The following is a 24,675-nucleotide window of genomic DNA, read 5'->3' as shown; positions in this document are numbered from 1 at the left end:
GAATTGTTGGCAAAATGGTCAGAGATCCCCTCGGGATTTGTGACAAGGGACTAACCGCCTCCTGTAGATTCTATAAGTCTAGTGTGCCACCTTCACAATTCAAATCACTTATTTTCTAAGGTTGTTCAATTGAGGACATTACAATTGTTGGGAAAATGGTCAGAGCTCCACTCAGGATTTGTGACAAGGGACTAACCGCCTCCTGTAGATTTTATAAGTCTAGTACGCTCCCTTCAGGATTCATGACAAGGGACTAACTACCTCCTATGCATTCTACAAGTCTAGTGGTTGTATCGGACATTGACAGGTCAATCTTTTGATGCAATGACAATCACCATTGTAACAACAATGCTATCAGAATTCAACCTTATCATCCTGCAAAATTGAATTTGAGAAGATTGCATGCAGCCAAGAAATATAAATTCAAGAGTTTATCCAACGACGAAAGTAAGGGGTCCACAAATAAAAGAAATAGAAGAAAAATAAATGGAGAAGCAAGGCAAGAGAATTGGACTGATTAGAGAAGGCCAAAATAGAATAATGCTATTGTTAGCATAAGCCAAAGGTGAACAACACATGAAAAATCTCATAGCACAACTGCTTAAGAATATGCAAAACTTGAATGCTTCAAAGGCAACATAACCACCTTCAGGTGAAGGGTTCACTACAAGAAATGATAGAACTATTGTGGATTCTATGTCTAGATCCTTCCAGACCAAGCTCTTACAAAGGTCAGATTCACAAGAGGAAGAAGAGACAAATCAAAAGGACGGCAATTTTGTAGCCTATTTTGTATAGTGTACATTCCCTAGACTGGAGTTTCATGCCCAAATGTCACTCAATGATTTTGCCTCAAAGGAAAAGGAAGACAAAATCTACATCAGCCTCATAAAGATCTATAATAGAGAATGGGTAAGCTAATCATTACTACTTTTGATGGCACAAATAGAAATATCGCTCATGCTAAGATCTAAAAACCTGATGCTTATTTTTCTCTAAATGCCATGTATGAGGAGGAAGCTATTTTCTACGCTGCAGTTGGATGGCATAGCACGAGCAGTAGTATCACAGATTGATTACCCAAAGGAACACTTTGATTAACACGTATGATGAGTTTAACTTTAGAGAGTTGGCTCAATTGAGATAGAGTGGTATTATGAAGACTTATGTGGAGGAATCCAAAGATTTTCAAGGATAGTTCTCAACATTTTAGAATGGGACTCAAAATTCTTTTCAAGGGAGGTTTGACTGAACCTCTTAGAGGTTGGATTAAGGCATTTGATCCACCATCAGTAGTAAAGGCTATTAGAGGAGCGTTAACCTTGGAGGCTTTGATTCCTAAAAACAAAGTTCAGCACAGGGAATTGCTTATAGCATCATAGACGAAACAATTTCAGAAGTGTCACATCAAAAGGAGAGCCATGAAGAACAAGAAAGGAAGAGGAATCAAGGAATGAGATTGGGAAAAAGAAGTTTTCTTATCTTGCAAAGAAACATGACAGCCCAGATGATGCTGTTTTAATAGAGGGAAATTATAATACATTGAGGTACTACTGGAGCAATAATAATAAAATAGAAACACTGGAGCCCAAAGTTGAAAACTTGAAAGCATGTGAAAAGGGCAGCCAAAGAAGAGGAAGTTATGAGAGGCACCCTTGCATCACTTTCAGGTGCACATAAGTATCATCCATTCAAAGTTAGCATGGTCTTTGATGGGAAAAGATTATAGCATTGATCAATACTAGAGCTACCATAATTTCAGAGAGAAGCACTTAGTATCCTAGAGAAGACTAGACATACAAGATTTTGAGGAGTCCAATGTTATCATTGCAGATGGTTTCATCATTCCTTGTACCAAGAAGAGACTAACAACTTGACATCACCTTGACAAGACACAAGATACATGATTTCTATGCTGGATTAGAAGAGACTGTCATTGTTTTGGATGTCTAATGGCTATATTCGTTCAGAGAATACACTCTAAATTATAAAACTATGGAATAGAGATTAAACTCAAAAGGGACAGAGGCAGTGCATCAGAACATTACAGATGGAGCTCGAAAAGTTATCATGGTTAAGAGGGTGAGCATCAAATCATGACTAGGGAGTGAAGTGATAAATCCTTCTACGATGTTATTTGGCCCATACTAAATGATCCATCATTGGAATTTGATAATTTAACATAGTTTTATACTTTATCCAGAAAAATTGTAAATCTTGATGGTGAATCGTGTAGTATGATAAGAAACATTGAATTCTTAAATAATTTAACACAGATGTATCCAGAAATATTCTCTATTTCCTGTAATACAATGTGTTGTATGATGAAAAAAGTTCTTATGAGTTCTCATCGATTCTCACTATTGACTGAAATCCAATAATTAAATTTGACAATTGTAGACTGATTAGTCTACTATGAGAATACGGAATCCTCTACAGGTGTACATGTGGACTGCTAAAAATCAATTGATATAACATTAACCTGTGAAGTACCTGTTTTTCTTTAAATTTGACTTTCTTAAGGACAACTAATGATAAGAAAGATCCTTATAAATAATGTGGAACTCAAGCAAATTTCTTAGCATTGAACATTGTTACATTGCAATAATATTTACCTTAACCGAAACAATGTAAAAATGTAAGATTGTATGCATGCGAAAACAGTAATTTCATTACCTCATCCAGCAAAGACATAATACTGTGCATGTTTACTTCATTCATAGCTATGGTACGCAGAGCTGCCATAAGCTCCTCAGGGAAAACAAAATGATCCATATATGAGGGTAGTTTTCGATGACCACTCCAACTATAGCCATGCACTTTACTGCTATCTTTCTTGCAACCATCCAATGTGAGTGAACTTTCAATTGAATTTCCTTTCCTCAATAAAGATTCTGATAAAAGCCAACGCAATTGTAGATTCTATAAACCCAATGAAAGGAGAAATTCACAAAATACATCAGTTAGGATTTCATGTCTCCAATTACACACAAACACACACAAATATCAAGAATAAAAACTTGCTACAGAGTTAGGTTCCTGTGGAGAAACAATTGCTCTGAAAAAACAGGGTACATAACTTATAACATACTAAAATACCTGTTTTTTGAGAAGTAATGACTTGGTTTCAATAAAACCAATTTGCTGAAGTGCTTCTTTTGGGTAATGCAGCTGCATATGACATAAAGTTTTTTAAAAGGTAGGTTCCTCTTATATTTATTTTCCATACTGGATATGCTATAGCTTTTATATATGGATCTGCTATCATTTCTTGAAAGGAGAATTTAAAATCTCAGTTCAATTTAACCATGTAGTTCATTATAATATGGACATATATATGGAACTCATTTCTGAAAATACAGGGCTTTCTTTCTTTATGAAAAAAGCATTTTCTCCCTTTCTATATAAGACTAGTTAAAACAAAAGTCAGGGGTCAATTAACGATGTAATCAAATCATGATAGTGGAAAATATACTAATTTATCATTTGAATATATCACTGCGTATATAAAATGACATTTATTCATTCGGCCTCAAGAGTACAACTACCCTATGTAATCAAAACTTCAAAAGAGGAATAACGAAGATAATTTAAATATCAAAATGTCTTCCTCAATCATCATAGCATCAAAGTGTCACTATTTGGAAAATTAAAAGTAGATAAAGGTTCTAAATAGTAGTTCTAAATAGTATTTTAAAATAATTAGAATGTCTGTTAAGAGTACAAGATTTGCTTAAGCAATAAGTAAAGTTCACCAAAGTATTATGATAAGAAATGCTGTAAGAAAGAAACTTATATCTACATGCTTTACTGTATTTACATGATAAAATACAGAGCAGTAAAGAAATAGGAGATCAGTTATTAGGTAACATCTATAGGTCCAGAGGAAAGTAGCCAAGAAAATTGTCTCTACAAAATGGTTAGTTGTAAGTAAAATGACATAGAGATCAATGTTTGATGTTAGTAATCTTTAATACCCACTTGTAAAAGCTTGGTTTTTTCGAATTCAATTTCATATACCACAACTTGAACAGTGTTCACCATTCTCAATCTTCAAATGATCATTTCTCCCAGCTGGCTCAAGGGTATGATCATCTTTTCAACTTTTAAATTTAATTTTCCTTAGCATAAGAGGCTTGATCATCAATTTAAATTTAAAAGCTTCAACACTTTATGAAATTGATTCAGTTTCGATGTGTTTACTAAGAAATGATATAATATACAGATGCAACTAGAGAATGACACACTAGCTAAAAAAATTCAATATTTGTATAGAAACAAATTGGTAAACAATATGATTTTATTGAAAAGGTAGGTGTATGCCTTTAACTCTGTTCACCAGAATCTACCTTTTTTATTCTGTTATCCAATGGAGAAAAAAAAAATTATTGACGAAACAAGTCAATAGCTCTTCTTAAACACTGTATCTGTCCCCAGGTGATATGTTCATTGTATGGAAAAATTAAACTGCTAGATAAGGACAACCAACAGGAAACAAACTATTTGTATGGGGTTATTTTAGTGGTACTTGTCAATGTCATAATTGTTAAATATATTAGCCTTATAAGAAATTCTGTAAATTATTATTCACTAATTAATTTGCATTAAATTTGAAATAATGTTTGGATGGAGATTTTTGTTTGTGTCTTATATAAACAGGATATATTACTCTTCAAACTTGGCTCTATTCTGGGTCCCGCACCCTTTGCTGGAATCGGTTATCTTCACTTAGCAGACACGTGTTGCCATGAAGGATTTCGCTGAAGGTTACCTGTTTTCAGTTACGTAATATTGCTGTCAACGTGTTCTTATTTCTTCCGTCATTGCTGGTCTCATAAAATGGCGACAGTTATGATATTAGTTAATATCACCTCACGGCAGTAGTGATGATGTTTTGAATATCTTCTCATGGCATTTCCCATGGCCCGTGTTGGCAAATAAAAGAGCGTTCTTGACAAGAACGGCTATATCCGTTATTTTTCTTTATGCGGATATTGATGTCTTCCTGTTGTCGAAAGATATACATTCGTTAGTGTTATTTTTCGGTGAATGTCCTTTTCTTATTGTAATTGATGTTTTTTTAATGTGCTCAGATTGATCAAGTCTTATCCGCCATTGATTAGAGGTGATTGATTCTCATTTATGGTTTATATGTTCATAGAGCCACAGCTTTGTTAAAATGTAATGAAAGCTTTGTCATATCAATAAAGGATTCATCTTTGAGGCTGGGTTGCTTCCCTCATTGTAGAGGGTTTTTCCCAGGATATATGCAAATGTTCTATTTATAAGTTTCTAGTCCAGATTTAACATGATATCAGAGCCAGGTTTATAACCTCTAAGACTGGACTAGATTGTTTTCTTTCTTCTTCATTTTCATCATGGTGCCTGGTTTGAAGGTTGAAGATCATCTGGAAGGAACATCAAATTTCATTTCTTAGAAATCCAAAATCTTATTAGTACTGGAAGAAAATGATCTTCTTTCTTTTGTGGAATCTGAAGTTCAAGAACCCACTAACCCTACAGAAAAGGCAACTTGGAAGAAGAACACGATTCTGGCCAAAAAGATCATCATTGACTCCATGAAGGATCATTTAGTCTCTATTGTCTCCAAGCTAAAATCTGCCAAAGAAATGTTTGATTCAATTCATAGTGTGTATGAGATAAATAATACCGGCAGAACTCTTGCACTTTGTATGCAGCTTCTTCATATTAAGATGTGCAAAAGTGACTCCATTGTCTCTTTCTTCTTGAAGATCTCTAAACTAAAGGATCAGTTAAGCACCACTGGAGAAACTGTCAATGACAAAGAACTAGTTATGCTCGCAATGAATGGTCTCCCTCATTCTTGGGAATCATTCATTCAAGGCATTAGTAGCAGAAGTGATTTTCCAACCTTTGAAAGGTTGAGAACTGATTGTATTCAAGAGGAATGTCGTTTGGAGGCTAGAGGGAGTTCTCGTAAATCTAATCAAGTGAAAGATCAAGTGCTTACTTCTCAAACTTCAAGGAAAAGAGGAAGAAAGAAGTTTTTCAAAAGGTTTGAAGATAAAAATCCTTCCTCATCCTCTGATTTTAAAAGGAAAAAAGATTTCTCCAAGATTAAATGCTTTAGGTGTGAAAAACTTAGTCATTTTGCTAAGCATTGCACTGTGAAACTAAATCTTCATGATGTAACTATCACTGATTCGAAAGATTCTTCTCCTTCAAAGGATTCTTATGATCATTCAGAAGGTTGTGCTCTTATATCAGCCTTGTCTTGTCATGTGCAAGCCGATCGTAATACTTGGTTAATAGATAGTGGTGCTTCTCGTCACATCTTCAGGTTCAAGCAACATATTTCGAATCTGATTGAATCAGATTCTTATCTTCAAGTAATCATTGGTGATGATGCATCTTATTTTGTCCTTGTTAAAATTAAAATCTGGTATTCCACTTCATCTAAGTGATGTTTTATTTGTTCCTGGTATCAAGAGGAATTTAATTTCCATTCAGCCTTGGAAGATAAAGGTTTCAATATTGTTTTTTCTAATGGAAGTGTGATGGCTTGAAAGAAAGATTCTAATTTCAGTTCTGTTCAAATTATCAGTGAATGTCATGGGAGTCTTTATAAGCTTGCAGCTAATCAAGTTCATGTTCTAAATCATGTTGCTTCTAATAACAATTTATTATGGCATAAGAGATTTGGTCACCTCAATTTTAAATCACTTTCATCCTTAGGGAAGTTTGTTGTAGATCTTCCCTCTCTCAGCCCCTCTTATAATGGTGTTTGCAAAGGTTGTTCCATGATTATTCACGTTGAGAGAGTCCGTGAATAAAGGCTTATCTGTAAGTCTTACAAAAAATTTCATGTTGAGCGAATTTCATGATTATTAGCTATGAATAAATGATTTTTCATGTGAGATATTCCATGACTATTAACAAATTGGATTTCCGTGTTAAGCATCTGAGTGTTTTTTCATCTAGTTTATAAATTTCATATAAGCTAAGAGGGAGTGTTAAATATATTAGCCTTATATGAAATTCTATAAATTACAATTCAATAATTAATTTGCATTAAATTTGAAATAATGTTTGGATGGAGATTTTTGTTTGTGTCTTATATAAATAGGATATATTACTCTTCAAACTTTGCTCTATTATGGGTCCCGTACCCTTTGTTGGAATCGGTTATCTTAACTTAGCAATTACGTGTTACCATGAAGGATTTCGCTGAAGGCTACCTGTTTTCAGTTATGTAATATTGCTGTCAACATGTTCTTATTCCTTCCGTCATCACTGGTCTCATAATACGACGACAGTTATGATATTAGTTAATATCACCTCACGGTAGTAGTGATGATGTTTTGAATATCTTCTCACGGCATTTCCCAGTGGCCCACGTTGGCAAATAAAAGAGTGTTCTTGACAAGAATGGCTATATCCGTTATTTTTCTTCATGCGGATATTGATGTCTTCCTGTTGTCGAAAGATATACATTCGTTAGTGTTATTTTTCAGTGAATGTCCTTTTCTTATTGTAATTGATGCTTTTCTGATGTGCTCAGATTCATCAAGTCATATCCGCCATTGATTAGAGGTGATCGATTCTCATTTATGGTTTATATGTTCATAGAGCCGCAGCTCTGTTAAAATGTAATGAAAGCTTTTTCATATCAATAAAGGATTCATCTTTGAGGCTGGGTTGTTTCCCTCATTGCAGAGGGTTTTTCCCAGGATATATGCAGATGTTTTATTTATAAGTTTCTAGTCCAGATTTAACAATAATTCCTTGACCATAGCTCAGAATTTGAAACTCAAATATAGAAAGTTTTGTTTATGAACAAGTTTCCATTCTCTTAAAGGAAGGATTCATCGTCCATTCAACATATTTAAATAAAATTTCAAAGGTGAATTCCATTTCTAAGAACCTTGAAAATGAAAATAGGAAAATGCAAAAAATACCATAAAATTTTCAATTTCAGAAATGCTCATAATTATATGATGAACTATCATGTTCATGGCACAAATCAGCTCTTAGATCATTTATCCCTTCTTACAAAGCATTGAGCTCTATTGCTTCTAATTATTGGACCAAGTGTAGAGGTAAATATATCGCATGGAAAATTTGGGTAGTGATTTTCCAAATTAAGCAAAAAAAAAAACTTGAAGTCCTCTCAAAAGATTTATACACAATTTCAATTTATAGGCAGTTTAGCAAAGGTATGTCTTTGATTCCAGAAAATTCTTCTGTTCTGTATTTCTTTATTCACATTCTCTCAAATCATTTATCCCTTCATACAAAACATTTGGCTCTATTGCTTCTAGTCATTGGACCAAGTGTAGAGGTAAATATATCATGTAGAAAATTGTGTAGAGATTTTATAAATTAAAAAAAAAAACAATACACATTTGAAATTCTCCCAAAAGAAATATTTACAATATTTCAGTTTATAAGCAGTTTGGAAAAGGTTTTTGTTTGATTTAAGAAAATTGTTGTGTTTTGTATTTCTTTATTTGCATTCTCTCATCCCATTGTTTTTTTTTCTATTTTGTAAGTTGTATCATTTAAATAAATCTCAAATGGAGCAATAGCAGGTACTTATTGTCCATTAGGATAGCAAGTTCAATTCATTTCAAGGATCACCTTGCAATATTATCACTCTTGAAGTGCTCATTGCAGTAAGGATACTCAAAAAGGACTATGGAAAACATGCCAAATTTTGTAATAATCCATGACAGCACAGAAATGCATTTCCTTGATTTTTCAGCTTAGACGAGATCTCTCTCAGTTATCAACTTATCTCAATGAAATTCAAATCTATTATCTAACATACATATGACCTATTTCTGAAACAATGAGAATGCTACAATTTCTAAATGACTTATCAAACGGTTTTATCATATATCTTGGTCACTTGCAACTTTCTATGTATACTTATGAAGTTTTGAATATTAATCTCATTTTGACACTCGCTCTTATTTGAAATAATCTTATATCTTTTCCTCTTCACTCTAGTAAACTTTTGACCTCGTACAAATTTCATGATTGCAGGATATTTAATAAGGCAACAAGAATCATGAACAAACTCTCCTTAGTAAATAAAATTATCAAAATAAGTGGAAATGTCTGGTTGGTTGACAAATTTTCTTAATGACATCACAAGGCTTTTCTTGCCTTGGATAACTAAAACATAGATGGAAGATTCGCCAAATATTCGGGGAGAATTAAAACTCTCCGATAATTTTTTGGCGGCGAGTATTTCTAACTTTAAATCGCCAAAGTTCACTCATAGAGTTTTCTAGAAAAACTAACTGATTTTTTAAGGAAAACTTTGTGAGTCTAAGCTAAGTACTTGGCCACAAGAATATACTTACATTTAAAGCATATACCAGTCATATTTTTAATTTTATGCTTGTGTTCGATAGTGAGAGGAGAAAATAGGATTGCAAGCCCTTGGTAGCTGATTGCAATCAATTAGAAGCGGATTCAAGGGAATTTCAAGCAGTTTTTGAAGATAAATCACATTCCCAGGTAGGTAATCAGATTTTGTTTCTATGTTTTTTCTGTGTTCCCCCGAGTTTTTGGGACAGGGATAGTAGGGGACAGCGGGACGGGTTTTTGGGACGGCAAAAAAATTTGTTGGTTTTGGGGACAGCTAGGGACGACTATATACCAATAGGGAAAATTAAAATCTATAGAGAAATTTTTAAAATTTATTTGAAAACATTAATAAAGTATGGACTTATTTTTTAATAGAACCTTAAAATATAAGAATCTATCAGCGGGACGGGTTTTTGGGACGGCAAAAAAATTTGTCGGTTTTGGGGACAGCTAGGGACGACTATATACCAATAGGGAAAATTAAAATCTATAGAGAAATTTTTAAAATTTATTTGAAAACATTAATAAAGTATCGACTTATTTTTTAATAGAACCTTAAAATATAAGAATTCATATGCCAAATTTGTGTTACTCTGAGAGTCAAAGTCTAATTTGTTCTGGAAGTCAAAGTCAAAGTCCCCCCAGTGTCCCGAAGTTTATGGGATAGGGACAGCTGAAAATATACCAGGGACGCGTCCCCAAGTACATTGGTTTTTTTTTTTAAACATTATATTTAATTTTTGTTGCATCTAGTTGAATACAAAGCCATTCCTTGCTAGTTAAAAATTGTTTTGAAACATTAGAGCACAATTTAACACTATTTTTGACAAGTTTTGTTGAATCTTTCACTATTTTTTTAAGAGTATTTAGATTTTATAAACTTTGAATGATGTCTAAAAATATTGAAACTCATTTAGACAGTTTGCTTAGTTGTTTAAATAGAGTATTTATTTTATCTTCACTTTCTATGGGTAAGTCAGCAGTTAACCATTAATTCAGCATTGCAGATTCAGGGAATGATTGGTCACCAAAACCATGTCCATCTAGAATTATACTCACCCATCCTAAAGTTGCTAGATATATGACATGGAGATATTCCTATGAAAGACTAGAGCATGGGACAGTGATTTGCATAAAGTGTGAGAAAGTGTTACATCCCAATTTTTTGACCCAATTTAAAATGTTCATATAGTTGTTGAGGTTCACATGAAGTCAGTTGACAGTTAAATTTGTTATAATCCTATGAAATGGTAAGATGATTAGTCGTTATAATTTCATATGAAGATAACATGCTAGTTGATTATTTATCATGAATTCATGGAATTGAAAAGGCAATTAGCCATTATGATTATTTATGATTAATAACTTGTTCTGATAATATGATTTAACTGTGGAAAATTTCTTTGTAGGGAGCACGTCTAAGGGGTGGAAGCATTGTCAGAAAAGAATTGGGCACAAGAGCATCACCATCATTGGGCAAATGGGTATGAATCTTGAATCACCATGGTTGAGGACCTAGTGATTGCATAACAGGTTACACACATTAGACACGCATGAGCTATTAAATAAACATTAATGATTTAACTCAATTAAAATACATACCTTTAAACGGCTTATGATTGACATTTCCATCATTTCAGTGTAACACATTTATGTGCGTGCACATAGATATAGAAATAAAAGTGACACCATAGTATTATTTTTATGCAAGATTCTATCTAATACATACATTTAAATACATGTACAAGAGGATAAAATAATATTCCAAGTAAAGCATGTATTTAGATATATATAATAAAAGACACGACCTTGGATAAAATATATAGTGTGATGCCATCTTATAAATACATCTACGTACAAATAGATAAATATATTATAAATTATCCTTGATTTATAACCTTTAAGATATTTTCCATATTTATTCAATTCTTTTCTAGAAACCGAAATATACACTTGGCATATTATATTGGCGTTCAAAAAGGCAAATCATTTCTTTAAAAGTGATGGCTTCTTGGAACCCTGGGAGATTATCAAATGCCTTTACATATATTTGGAAGCCGAGAGAAGGCAGAGGAGAAGATATTGTCTACACAAGATTTAGCTCTACATATTTTTATCCACACTTTTACTTGTTCTACCCTTGCTGAAGTTCAAAAAAAAGATATATTCTGAATATTGCATACGGATTGCTTTCGTGAGGGAACAAGCTTTTAAACATCAAGCCAAGGCTCCCGTTTTCCATTAAGTTAGACTAGGTTAGGTGGTCATTTCCTTTTCAAGTGATACATCTTCTTTCCTTTGTTCCTACATTCGAATTTATAGTAGAAGAATGTATGTCCATTAGAAATATGTACTGTATTATCAGAGAGACTAATCTTTCCATATTGAGTCAAGACCAATTGTCATGATAAGTCCAGACATCTTTATTTTACTGTTGAAAGTCAAAATTGAATTGTATTTTGCAAATCTTAAGATTATTTTCTCAAGCCATAAAAGCTGTGATGTACTGAAACATGTAACATTCATACACTAGTTAAGGATCAACAGAATGAGTTGGTTTACTTTGAGATTTAGAACACTCGGGACTCACCTAGCTGTATGGCCAAGGAAAAGGGTGAAGAGGTGAGAGATAGAAATTTGCAATAACATAAAACAAAAATCAGTTGAGACATGACAATTATTTATATTTTTAAAAGGAACATTTAATAGCACATGCATGTCCAATTCATTCTCTGTTATCAAGTCGAGTGGTGTGATTAAATATTAGAATGCTTGATGGTTGACAAGGTGTTTCATGTCTATTCCTGGTAGGGAGGACCTTTCTGGTCAGAGAAAGTGTAGGGATAAGTATAAGGTCCATTGTTGGGTGGTTAAGCGCCTAACAGTGTTCCCCCTCTCCACAAAATGTCAGAATGTGCATCAGACAAAGATAAGTTAAGCATTCAAACCTTTATTGGTAACAGGTATTTTACTTTTATGATGTTTATTCAAGTAGAAGATAAGATGAATTGAGTTGTATCATTGCTACGGTTATTTCTTTAAATGAAAGCAACTCTTATCATCAATGTGATTGGCAACCAATTAGATCCGTTGATTTTCTAACTGAACATGGAATATATTTATTTGCAAGAGATAGGTTTATCTGATGGATTGTTATTTCAATCTTTCATTTATAAGAATATTGATTATAGCATATCTTCTAATCTTATGTTATTGCCACAGCTAGCGATAGAAAAAAAAAGAAAGATACACTAGTATTTGACGCCCTAAATGATACAGTGGTATTTGATATCCTAAATGATACAGTGGTATTTAAAGCCCTAAATGATATAGTGGTATTGACGCCCTAAAAGATACAGTGGTATGTGATGCCCTAGATGATCCAATGGTAACTAATGCCCAAATTAATATAGTGGTATGTGATGCCCTAATTGATATAGTAGTATTTGATGGTAATCATCATTTGATCCTAAGTAGTATTTGTGGACTAACTTGGGTTTTGCAGAAGCATCCATAGATTGATTTTGGTTTCAAATTTCACAGTATGTAAATTTTAAATTCTTGGGTAAATTCATTGATGGTATCTTCAATTGTTAGTTATGAGTTTTCTGTTTAAGTAAGTGTAACTGTTAATCTCATTCACATAAGCATAACTGATATAATTGTCTTCCTTTGAATATGATGTAATAACTATATATCTTTGATATGATAGTTGTTAGTTAAGACCCAAGAAAAGTGGTTGTTACAAAAAGTAATTCATGGACATTTAAACCACCTCAAATACCACCTTGCAAGCATTAACACAAATGACACTAGAAAATGTGATAAAACCACAAAAGAGATAAATATATTTGCAAATACTTGCAACTGGGGAAGAGAAATATTTGCGTAGGGAGAGCAAGATTAGCTCCAAGGGAAGCCATAGCTAGATGTCAAGGTGCTTCAATTGACATTGAAGAAGCAACACTTGAGAGTATAGTGAACTATTGTCGTGGATTGCATATCCACAAAATGAGCAACCCCTCTTTTGCCGCTTTCGTTTCCTCTAGTAGAGTGCCTTCTACTTCATCACTATAAGGAACACATCCTACAGGGAGTAATTTTGTGCCCAGGAACAAACTTTGAGCACAACCATCATTAGAGGCCATTGGATGGAATGAGGCACATGAGAAAATAGACATTGCATGTGTTGATTTCCGATATTTTACATGGCATTGCTGTCAGTTCTCATAGGGTTCTTAGACATGTGGGAATGGTTTTAGCTTATATCAGCAACTTAGGATGGGCTGCTAAATTGTATCATGTGCCTATGACAGGTGTTTTGCACTACAATGAGAGATCATTTGGAGTTGGGGAGTTGTTTTGTGTTGAAGGCTTTGTAGAGTCATAATAAAACATTCGTATAAATAGTTATGATGAAGGATTGTTAGTGAGGGGTTCAGACAGTTAGGCATAGCGAAGGGATGTCTTGGTTGGTTCTCTTAACTAACCAAGGATATATTTAAGCACTATTGTACATGAAAGGATGTATGAACTAATTTTGGACCATTTGCTTGGCAAAAGGAGCATGGAAGGGCAGAGAATAGAAGACACCGTTGCAACTAAGGGCGCCGTATACATAGGAGGAAGGGCAGACATAGGTGAGGATAGCATACAAGAAGAAGACGTCATATTGTGTACGAAGAAAAGAACAGGAGAGGGGAAAACTGTTTCCATATGGTGTATGGTTGTTCGACATTATTGTATGAAGACTATTGTACAAGATGAACACAGGACCACCATATGACATACAACGTACAATGTACTAACATAAGGAAAGGCAATGGCTAGCAGGGGCATTGTACTGAGCAGAACATCGAAGGAAAAAGAAAAAGTGACCATACAATACCCCAATCACAATATCAATATGGAAAATACAATACTAAGCATATACAATATCATTTCCTTTGTGATATTATTGGAGTTGGGGGCATCTTTATTTCATCTATTTGAAAGTTTACATTAGTGCTAGCAATAATAAATAACAGTTCTAATGAGCCTGGTCCCTAAATATTCATTTAAATATTTCCAAGAAAAGAAATGAACAGAAGTAAAGAGTGACAGTCAGTAATCAAGAATTCATTTTCAAATCAGTGTCAAGTATAATCCAAATTAACCGTAGTACAATCAACTAGCTTAAAGTGGCCAACTTTTGGTCCACGGTCATTTCATAATGAGTGGTAGAATCACTGTGCTCAGGTAGAAACACTCTCCAAGAGGCTCCCTCATGGACAAATCCTGTTTTGGGAATCTTCTCCTCATTGTGATTAAATTACTCTCCTTTCACAACCTCCCTTTTCATTATTAGTATGGAGAATGCATGAAGTTTGCACTTTATCTTATTATCCCTAATTTATTGCTTATAGTCAGACTGTTGTATCCTACTCTGGATAAGAATTATTCCAATTCTACAGTGAGTTTAAATTAATGTAGCATTTTTCTGTAAACCTTGTGATGGAGCCCGAAAATTTTGTGCCTCCATTTATGAGATTATGTTCAGGAACACTTATTTCACTGTTCTGAAAGTTTCAAGAAAATTCTGATTGCTCATAATTGTTGATTCTTCAAATAACAAAATATTTGGTAATTTTATTTAGCAGCAGCAGAGAGAGTCAGATCTTGTCTAATGTGATAAGCCATGTACTTGATTATTTTTTAATCTGAAGATCACAGTCACACTGGGCAGATTCAATCATCATATTATGTTCAACAATGGACATTACCTCTGAGTTATTTCTGGATTATGTTAGGAAGTATATGAATTTTAATTATGATTTTTGATGTGCCCAAGTGAAGAAGGTATCAACATTTGGCAATCTTCAGTTTGTCTGTTTGTGCCTATAGATTTGGTCTTGACTTGGAGTATTTTTTCAAAGTACCATATTGTCTACACAAGATTCTCCATTCGGTGATGCTATGGATACTGACTGGAGCGATTCAATCAACACTCAGCACTTAGTCATATATTGGGTCTCAATCTCAGGTCAGTCAATAAAGTTGGGCATAATACAGATTGGAAAGGGCACATTAGTATTCAAAGACATATAAAAATTAAAAATAAAGCAAAAGAAAAATGGCATTCTTATTTGAAGTTCCAGAGTATTGAGTAATCATTGATTGGTAATCAGATTCTTGTTGAAACTATTCAAGTATAATGATGGGATGTGTAGAAGTAACAGATGCCAGCGTACAGGGAGCATAGGATGAGATACTCAGGAAACATATTAGCTTTGCAGTCATCAAGAGTTTTCTGCGGTAATGGGAGATTATATTGGCAGAACAAAGGCCGCTATTACTGTCAACAATCGAATTTGAGCCAATTTCGGATTTCACAGATGCAGTCCTGAAAGTACCTTGCACTTTCAGAGAGATATACTCTTCATTTATATGCACGCGAATGAAGATGTTCGAACAACAGGAAGAGTCTAAGTAACAGCCCGAGATGACTTGCGCTTCCAGAATGAGATAGTATTGATATCCATGGTGAAATAATTCTAGTTTTGTCAACCTACTGTACTTGCAATATTAAGAGACGAGTCATGGTACATAGCGGAATTTTCGGTCCCCAGGTTTCACCAGATCGCTTAGGAGGAGAATTTATTATTTGTAATTGATATCTAATGATTTCTTGTGCTTGATTGCAGGTTTGGGATACATATCAGAAGTTTGATCAAGCACGATGGAAAAACACCCTAGTTCGAAAACATACTCTTGAGAGGAGGGCATGATGATTTTTCTGACGCTGGTTTAAAATACCTGCTCCAAGCCATGCCCACGGCAGCTTTAAGATCAGGAATCTATGTTTAATTTGAGTATTGTGCGATCTGGATAAAGAAGCTGTTTAAAGGATAGAATATTGCACAGAGAAGCGCCCACAGGAATGAGAGAATGCGTCCAATGTTATAAGCCACAGGAAAGATATAGCTGCCGGTTATAATTAAGTAGTCTTAAAATCATGTTAAATATTAAATACTGGTTAGTTTTTTTATGAAGGGGTGCAATTTTTATAAGGAAACTGATACCCCTTGTTGCCTTATAAATATATGACATGTAAAACACAATGGACAATTCATATTGATATTCTACAAATTACATATTCGAAGCACTTATGATGTATTATATTCTCCGGTTGGCGAAGAAATGAATTCTTGATCAAAGCCTGTGGATTGAATTATAGAGCAAATTTATATGCAATTCCGGAATTGAAATGTAGTAGATAGATCATCTGTAAGGAGTGTCTTTATTGCAATTTTATTTCTAGCATTATTATTTATTTTAAATTTTGGAGTTTTAAATTATTATTAAGTTGTTTCCTTTATAAATATTTTATTTATTGTCTATAAATATTTTAAAATTCCAAAAAATGGACTGGGTCATTATTGCATTTTAAACTTGATAAACATAGATATTGTGAAATATTTAATTGCTTTTGTATTTATGTCTAGTTTGTCTCCGTAGGAGTTATAGCGCATTCTAGACTAGTTTAAAATTGCATTTATATAATTGGTTTGTCGTGTCTGAATTGTTAAAATTGTTTATAGTTTAAATATATTGAATTTTATAAAGTTGTACATTTCAACTTATAATATTGACTCTGATTGCCCATTTAATTAAGCACTGGTCTTTTACTCTTAATTCATAATCCTATGCTGGCAACTGTTTCACTTCTTTCCTTTGAGGAATCAATATATTCATTTGTTGCATTAATTTATAATTATTCTTTATTTAAAACATTATCACATTTATGCAATCATTTACTTTTGTTTTATTCTCATAAATCGCAAGGTTGAAGTTTTCTATAACACTTGCCGTTTTGGGAAACTTTCATTATATTTGCTTTCTAACCAATCGTCTTTGAGCATCTTGGATTTAAGGTTGTTGTTTAGGATTAGGTACACCTGCCTTGGTTTTGTAGAGCCTGAAGTGCAGGGAACTCGGACCGCATTGTTCAGTTCCGTCAAGTTGGCCTTAACCAGTTGGATATCCCAGCATTGAGCAGGCAAGGCTCGTAGGATTCCAATCTGCAGTTTTGCAAACCAACACCTTGATCAACTATGATAGGTCCTAACTCCTAAACACTAAGGGCTGCCCTGAATATGGTCATTCATATTTAGTGGCACTCCCCATATCTATATCTATCTATCTATCTACATATAATTCCAAATTATATTTACACAAACATGTTATGTATATAGTATGTATGGTCATTTAAATTGCAGCACATACCTAAGATTGTTGTTTCTCTCTCAAAAGAAGTCCTTTTTCTTTGATAACTCTCTTTTGTGTCGCCTTTCCTCAACTTCCCACCCCACACTTGTACTTTGACAGAGCCAAATGTTGTGATCTTATATTCTCAAAAATGTCGACATTCCAGCAATAGTAATAGTCAATTAATTTTGATTTGTCCATGATTGTCGACATCTTAGTAAAGACACTTGCTATTGGCTTTGTCCTAACTGACTCATCTACTGCCAACTAAATAATATTAATGGTTTGTTTCTATCATCGTCGGCTTCATATTATAATTGCAATATTGTCTATCATTAAGATGATTATATTGTTAATTACATAATTAATATCATTGCTGGTAACGAAAATATGGATGATATTAAATAATTAATATTGTTAATTTTGTATATTGATTATTAAGATTGATTAATTAAAAGATTAATTATTGATACTTATCTTAATACTGATATGTTTTACTTAATAACATTGATTATTAATTTCACAGATTAATTATCAATTTATCAATTATTGTTGTTTCTAATATTGGTGATAGATTAATCATATTTATACAAGTGTATATGTATTAATATGTTTGTTTATATCATAGTTCCAAGAATTGCCTCAAAATCACCAGAATCGCCGATTTGGCGATTCGATTCAGGCGTGACGTTTTTTGTTGGACATGATATTACAATTTGCACTCTACAAACTGCTGAGGCAAAACACACTTGTTTAGTAGCATTAGAAAAATATGAACAAGATAAATTGAATAAGAAAAGGCAACTTGAAGGGTTAAGGACAATTGGCTCCCATGCTCCCGTAGCCGCATCTGCATCCGCATCCGTAGGTTGTGTTGGAGAGGCTTCTTCCAGGCTTCCTTTTCGTCCTAGTTCTAGTGCTCGTGCTAGTGCTAGTGCTAGTCGATCTTATACTGAGATTAAGTCCAACCTATTTAGCCTAGAGTGCGAAAGAATAGATTGGATAGTTACTTTGTGCCCCGCACTACTCCTGGCTCACAACCCACGCTTGAGGGCATGGGTTTGAAAAGGGATTCATGATGCTGTCAGAAAAGAAATTTACAAATTTTGGTACTTTTGCAACATTCTATTTGTTGCAACTAGGTAATTGATTATTTTTTCTTTGTTTTCTTTAAGGTTAAAGTAAAATTTTAATTATATCTACTTGTTTTATGATTCATTGATTAATCATAGATTCACTTTAGAAGTGTACGTAATGATTTGCCATTTAAATTTCTAATCATATTCTATTTGTGATAGGGTTCCTTATTAACAAAACATGATAGATGCAGTTGCTATTTGTGGTACGAGATTTAAAGCCCCAACTAAGGCTGAGTTGAGTGGATACCTCTTGGATGAGATGGTAGAGGATATGAAGGTTGAGCTTGAGGACCACCAAAAGGAGTGGATTGAAAAGGGTTGTACCATCATGACTGATGGTTGGACAAATAGGAGGAATAGAACACTCCTCAATTTTCTTGTTTCCTATGGAGGTGATTAATCATTTTACTTTCCTACATACATTGTGAATTGCGAATCATGATTGAATATTTCAAATTTTGATTTGTTGATTGCTAATTTGTTGGTGATCCGTGATAATTCATTGTTTTGTAGGATATACCATGTTACTCAAATCCATTGATACTTCCGCTCATATAAAAAACATCAGATAATTATGTGAGGTTAATGAAGAAGTTATAGCAGAGATGGGAGAACAACATGTGGTGCAGGTGGTGATAGATAATGTAGCAAGTTATGTTGTTGCAGGTAAACTTTTAACTTTTCAAGTTTTGAAAATAAATTTATTTGAATTTTAAACATTTTCTAATTCTAAGTTTCCTAACATGTTTGAATTTCTAATTAACTTAAAATTGTTGTAGGTAAACTTTTGATGGAGAGGCACCCCACCATATTTTGGTCTCTTTGTGCAACACATTGCCCTAACCTCATGTTGGAGGAAATTGGCAAGCTTGAGTAGGTCAAATCATATGTCGAAAGGGCAAAATGTATACGTAAGTTTATCTACAATCATTTATTCATCCCTAGCACAATGAGGGACTACACAGGAGGCAAGGAGTTAGGAGTTTGCTTGTCCAAGCATCATGAGGTTTGCCTTGAATGTCATCACACTGCAGTTCTTGTTAACATCAAGGGGTGATTTGAGGAGCATGTTTGTTGGGTGGGAGTGGATTACATATTCCTATGCTACGACCAATGCAAGGGTAGATGTGGTGAATTGCATCTTTGATGATGATGGTTTTTAGAAACCTGCTAAAGAAAACCTTAAGGTAAATTTATTGCAATTTAACATTTACTATTTTACTATTTACTATTTAATAGTTATTATTTAATTGTTTAATGATTTAGTTTTACTTTTAGTTATATTATTTTATATTTAAGTTTTGACTCAAATGTTTTTATTACATTATATGCAGGTCACTGAGCTCCTTGTATCTCTCCTACGAGCTTCTGATGGGGAGAAGCGCTCTATGCGCTACATATATGAGGGCATGGATAAAGCCAAAGAGACCATTAGAGCCCAGTATGCAGGAGTGTAGGTGAAGTACACCCCTATTTGGGAGATCATTGATAGGAGATGGCAGAATCAACTCCACCGACCCATCCATGCAATAGCTTACTATTTGAATCTAGCATTTCGTTTCCGTCCTGACTTCAAGGCAGATGAGGAGGTTCTCACCAGCTTATATACAATAATTGAGAGTTTGAGTAGTGATGAGGATAGCATAGCTGCAACCATTGAGCTCGACAAGTTCAATAATAAAGAAGGGCCACTTTTCTATGGCAGGATGGCCATAGATGCTTGGATAACAATACAACTAGGTAAAAATTAAATAATATATATTCATGAATCTTAAGTTTATGACTTATAAGTTGTTAATTTTAATTGTTGATTATGTAATTTTAAAGTTGTAAATGAGACTAATTGTTTTTGTTTTCCCTTATTTCACATAAATGGTGGCAAATGTTTGGGACCACAACCCCAAAACTTCATAAAATTGCCATCTGTATTTTAAGTCAGCCAAGCAGCGCTTCTGGATGTGAGTGCAATTGGTTTATGTTCAAGCGCATCCACTCCAAGAGGAGAAATAGGTTGATTGTGTAGAGGTTGAATGATCTTGTCTTTGTTCATTACAACCTTTGTCTTAGGATTAGATAAATTTTGGGCGCTAACTCCTCTCCGATCATTCTGGAGGAGATTGATCCAGAATAAGAGTGGCTCACTGAGGCTATGGATCTACTCTTCACTAAAGAAGTCCATGAGTGGGTTGACCAGGTGGATAGAGAGGCTAAGGCTGTGGCCATGGCAGAGGAGGCAACTAGAGCACGTTCAAGCATTGGTAGACACACATAGACACATGCCGTAGTGATGTTGTTAGTCAGCCCATCTTACATGCGGGGGCTATGGCTCGGCAGTCCTCTAGGACCTACCTTAGACGCCTTTCTAGAAGGCAGACTGGATACTCAGAGGCTACAACCAAGTTTGATGATGATGATGAAGCTTGAGCTGGAGCCTTGTTTTTTTCATTTTGTTTACAGATATTGATAGACATACATCTCATGGATCTTCATATTAGATTCTTACATACATTTATGATTTGATGTCTTATGGATCTAAATCTTATATACATTCTATGATTTGAATCATTATGATCATATGATTTCTATTTACTTCAGCTACAGCCTACAATTTATATTTTACGTGTAACATGGTTACATATGTGATGGATTTATCATTTATGTTTCATGTTTATGTATGTTAACTTCTATTTGATGATGTTATAGTGTGTTTAAGTTATATTCAATAAAAGGTGCATGAAATAAATTTTAAATTGTTAAAATCTTTAAATTTAAAGGGTTTTTTAAATTTTTCGATTCATAGCTGATTCAAGTCCGATTCATGACTGATTCACAATTCGATTCGGCCTTGTTCATTTCGATCCGATTCTGATTCTCATTACTTTGGTGTACATATCAACAACAGGTTTGTGATAACAGTGCATTCCATCCTAGGCTGATATAATTAATAAATTGTTTCATTTCTAATAGTGGAACAATCTAATAATCATAGATCACACTATGACCTACTATAGGACATATATGCCTGATTTATGAAATTCATCCAAAGGCTGAAAATGCAAATACCATCCAACTAGCAAAACCATTAGTTGTAATGATCATATGGGTAATGAGTAGCTAGCATATGGTGTGAAGAATGACTTGATCGTACAAGAGATTTCAATACTCCTTGGCATGGTTAACCTCCATGAAAGCATTGAAACAAAGGAATATTAATCATTTATATCTGCCATAGTGATCCATTTGCTTATGGTGAGGGCCATATGGGTGTTGTGTTGTATGAGTGAGGAAAGGTGTTGTGTCATACGGGTGTGGAGTGGCAAGGTGTCATACAGTGGAAAGACAAGGTGTCCTACGGGTGGAGGGTCAAATTGCTGAGGGTAAAGACAAGTGTCAAACAATGTAAATCACACTCTCCAGCCTCCATTACATATTTTAAAAACTTACAATATGGACAAACAATGCAAATCATGCTCTCCATCCTCCATTACATATTTTAAAAACTTGCAACATGGACCAACAATGCAAATCGCACACTCCATTCTCCGTTACATATTTTTAAAACATTAAATATGTAATATGCATTTGACAATTTTGGCCTTGGAAGGCAAAATTGTGGACTTTGGATGCAATTACATGTGTTTTAAGTGCAAAATCAGATTCTCCAAGACACATTACATGTTAAGTTCATCGGTTGGAAGTGCATTTACACGTAAATGGACTCTTAGAAGTCTATAACATATTTCAAATATGCATTTACATAATTAAAATTAGACTCTAAATATGTATTTGAATATTTACATGTTCTAGTGCAAATCGCACTCTCAAGAGGCAATTACATGTAAAGTAATTTATATGTAAAGGAGATTTTTCATGTAAATTGCACTCTAAGAAGTCCATTACATCCATTTCTATTGCAAAAATCACTCTAAGAATGCATTTGCATAAAAACATGTAAAAGACATGTAAGTTAAGTTTGCAAAACTTAAAAGACCAATCAAGCACATGTTTAATTGATTTTGAGTCAATACTACTTTATTGGGTCAAAAATAATATTTACACTATATAGATCATGTGCACATATTATTGAGAAAACAATATTTAACTTAGATGTTTTGCAATAAAACATAAAGTAACTTAAAAAATAAATTAAACTATATAGTTAATAAAGTCATTTAAGTGAAAATTTTAAAAAGCAACTCAACATGAAAATATAACATGATATTTTAAATATGAAACTACATCTAGAGAGCCACGTTTTGGGCACTTAGATGATCATATCTTTTGATTTCCAAGTCCAATTAAGCTCTAAGATATACCAAATAGTAGGGAAAATCGAAAACAAGGGATTGAACAAAACCAAAAGACCAAAAGCAAACGAACAAACACACAAAAACGTGAAAAAGGACGTTGAAGGCTTCAAAAATCAAGCATAGGCTCAACAAACAGAAAAAATAAAAGGACTTGACAAAAGCCTTCAATAAAAGGAATCATTATATCAATTGGTAGATCAATCTTGGCCAATTAAATAATGAACTAACTTAGAGAAAAACAAAACTAAGTTGAAAAAGTTTCATACTGTTACCTACATTTTGTGGTGACAAAATGCAACATAAAATTCTAAACAAAACTATTTTGGTTGGCAGGAAGAGAATCGTCACCATGTACCAACTATACCCCCAGACAGATGGGCAAATAGAGAATGTGAACAAGTTGTTGGAAGGGTACTTCCAGAACTATGTTTCAACAAAGCAACGAGTGAGGATCAAATGGCTACATCTAGAGGAATATTGTTACAACACAACTTATCACATGTCAATTGTGTTGGTGCCCTTCAGAGCACTCTACAGTTACGAGCCTCTTTCATTTGTGAACATGGTTTTAAGAGACAATCTTGCACCTAGGGATAAGGAGTAGCTATAGGAAGGGCACGACATTCTAGAGTTTTTGAAGGAAAATTTACTAAGGGCACAAAATTGGCAAAAGATATATGGTGATAGACATCGAATAGAGAGAAGTTTTGAGGTAGGTGATTTGGTCTATCTTTGACTCCAACCGCATAGACAATCATCACTTAAGGCAAGCAATAAAGAAAAACTCAGGCCATGCTTGTACGACTCTACTGTGTAACCCATTGTGTAGGTGAAGTTGTGTATGAATTTAAGTTGCCAGAGGGAAGCCACATCCACAATGTCTTCCGTGTATCCTACCTAAAGAAAGCAGTAGGACAAATCATCACCATATCAAATAACCCGCCTCCTCTCAATGGAGAAGGGAAGTTGGCGTTGGAACTTGTAGAAATCATGGACGTCCAAGAAACCGCACCAACAAGGAATACTTGGTATGCTCTCATCATAAAATAAATGAGATATTTGCTTGAGGACAAACAAATTTTAAGACGAGAGAATTGTAATGCTCTCATCATAAAATAAATGAGATTAAAGAAATTGTATGGGGTTGATTGATTTAGCATATCTTGGACCCATTTTTATTTTATTTTTTCCATAGGTGTTTGCCATTCTTCTCTCGGCACCTTGGTTTTCCCTCGACAAGGTATAGATGTCTGTCAAGATTAGTATTTTAGGTATGCGACTTGATTTGTTTTATTTATATTGCAAATTTCAGTTGAAGTTCTCCTTATTTTGCCATTTTGGAAGTGCAAGATCTTCCTTACTTGGCTCTCACTGTTTCAGGGGGATTCAGCTATGAAAATGGGTTTTGAAGGGTGCCTTTGAAACCCTTTTATAAAAGAGACGAAAGATTTATATGATTAAAGCCCAGACCATAAAATAGACCAGCTATGAACAAAAACCAAAAGACAACCCATCTAGAACAAAAAGAGACCAAGGCCACAAAACAAATGACCACTAAGCCAGACACTTCAAAAACTCTACAACACCCAACTCAAGCTTGTCCGTCTTTTTCACTGCTT

The 24,675-nt window shown here is 34.0% G+C and overlaps 1 protein-coding gene across 2 annotated transcripts in view; it reads right to left on the bottom strand.

Moving 5' to 3' along the window:
* The window catches only part of LOC149530201 (SET domain-containing protein), a 258,306-nt gene that overhangs the window by 5,369 nt on the left and 228,262 nt on the right, over nt 1-24,675 (bottom strand). For both annotated transcript variants that reach the window (XR_016359071.1, XM_089811070.1), the window contains exons 12-13: nt 3,100-3,171; nt 2,677-2,922 (exon numbers count right to left, since the gene is read on the bottom strand). Coding sequence is in view for 1 of the 2 variants with exons in the window: in XM_089811070.1 (XP_089667196.1) it covers nt 2,677-2,922; nt 3,100-3,171 (318 nt within the window). In the remaining variant the exon portion in view is untranslated. The remainder of the gene's footprint in view (nt 1-2,676; nt 2,923-3,099; nt 3,172-24,675) is intronic.

This window comes from Cupressus sempervirens, chromosome 11 (assembly GCF_028749045.1).
Source record: "Cupressus sempervirens isolate cs-2001-9-10 chromosome 11, ASM2874904v1, whole genome shotgun sequence".
Classification (NCBI taxonomy): domain Eukaryota; kingdom Viridiplantae; phylum Streptophyta; class Pinopsida; order Cupressales; family Cupressaceae; genus Cupressus; species Cupressus sempervirens.
This window is presented reverse-complemented; position numbering and strand designations above follow the sequence as displayed.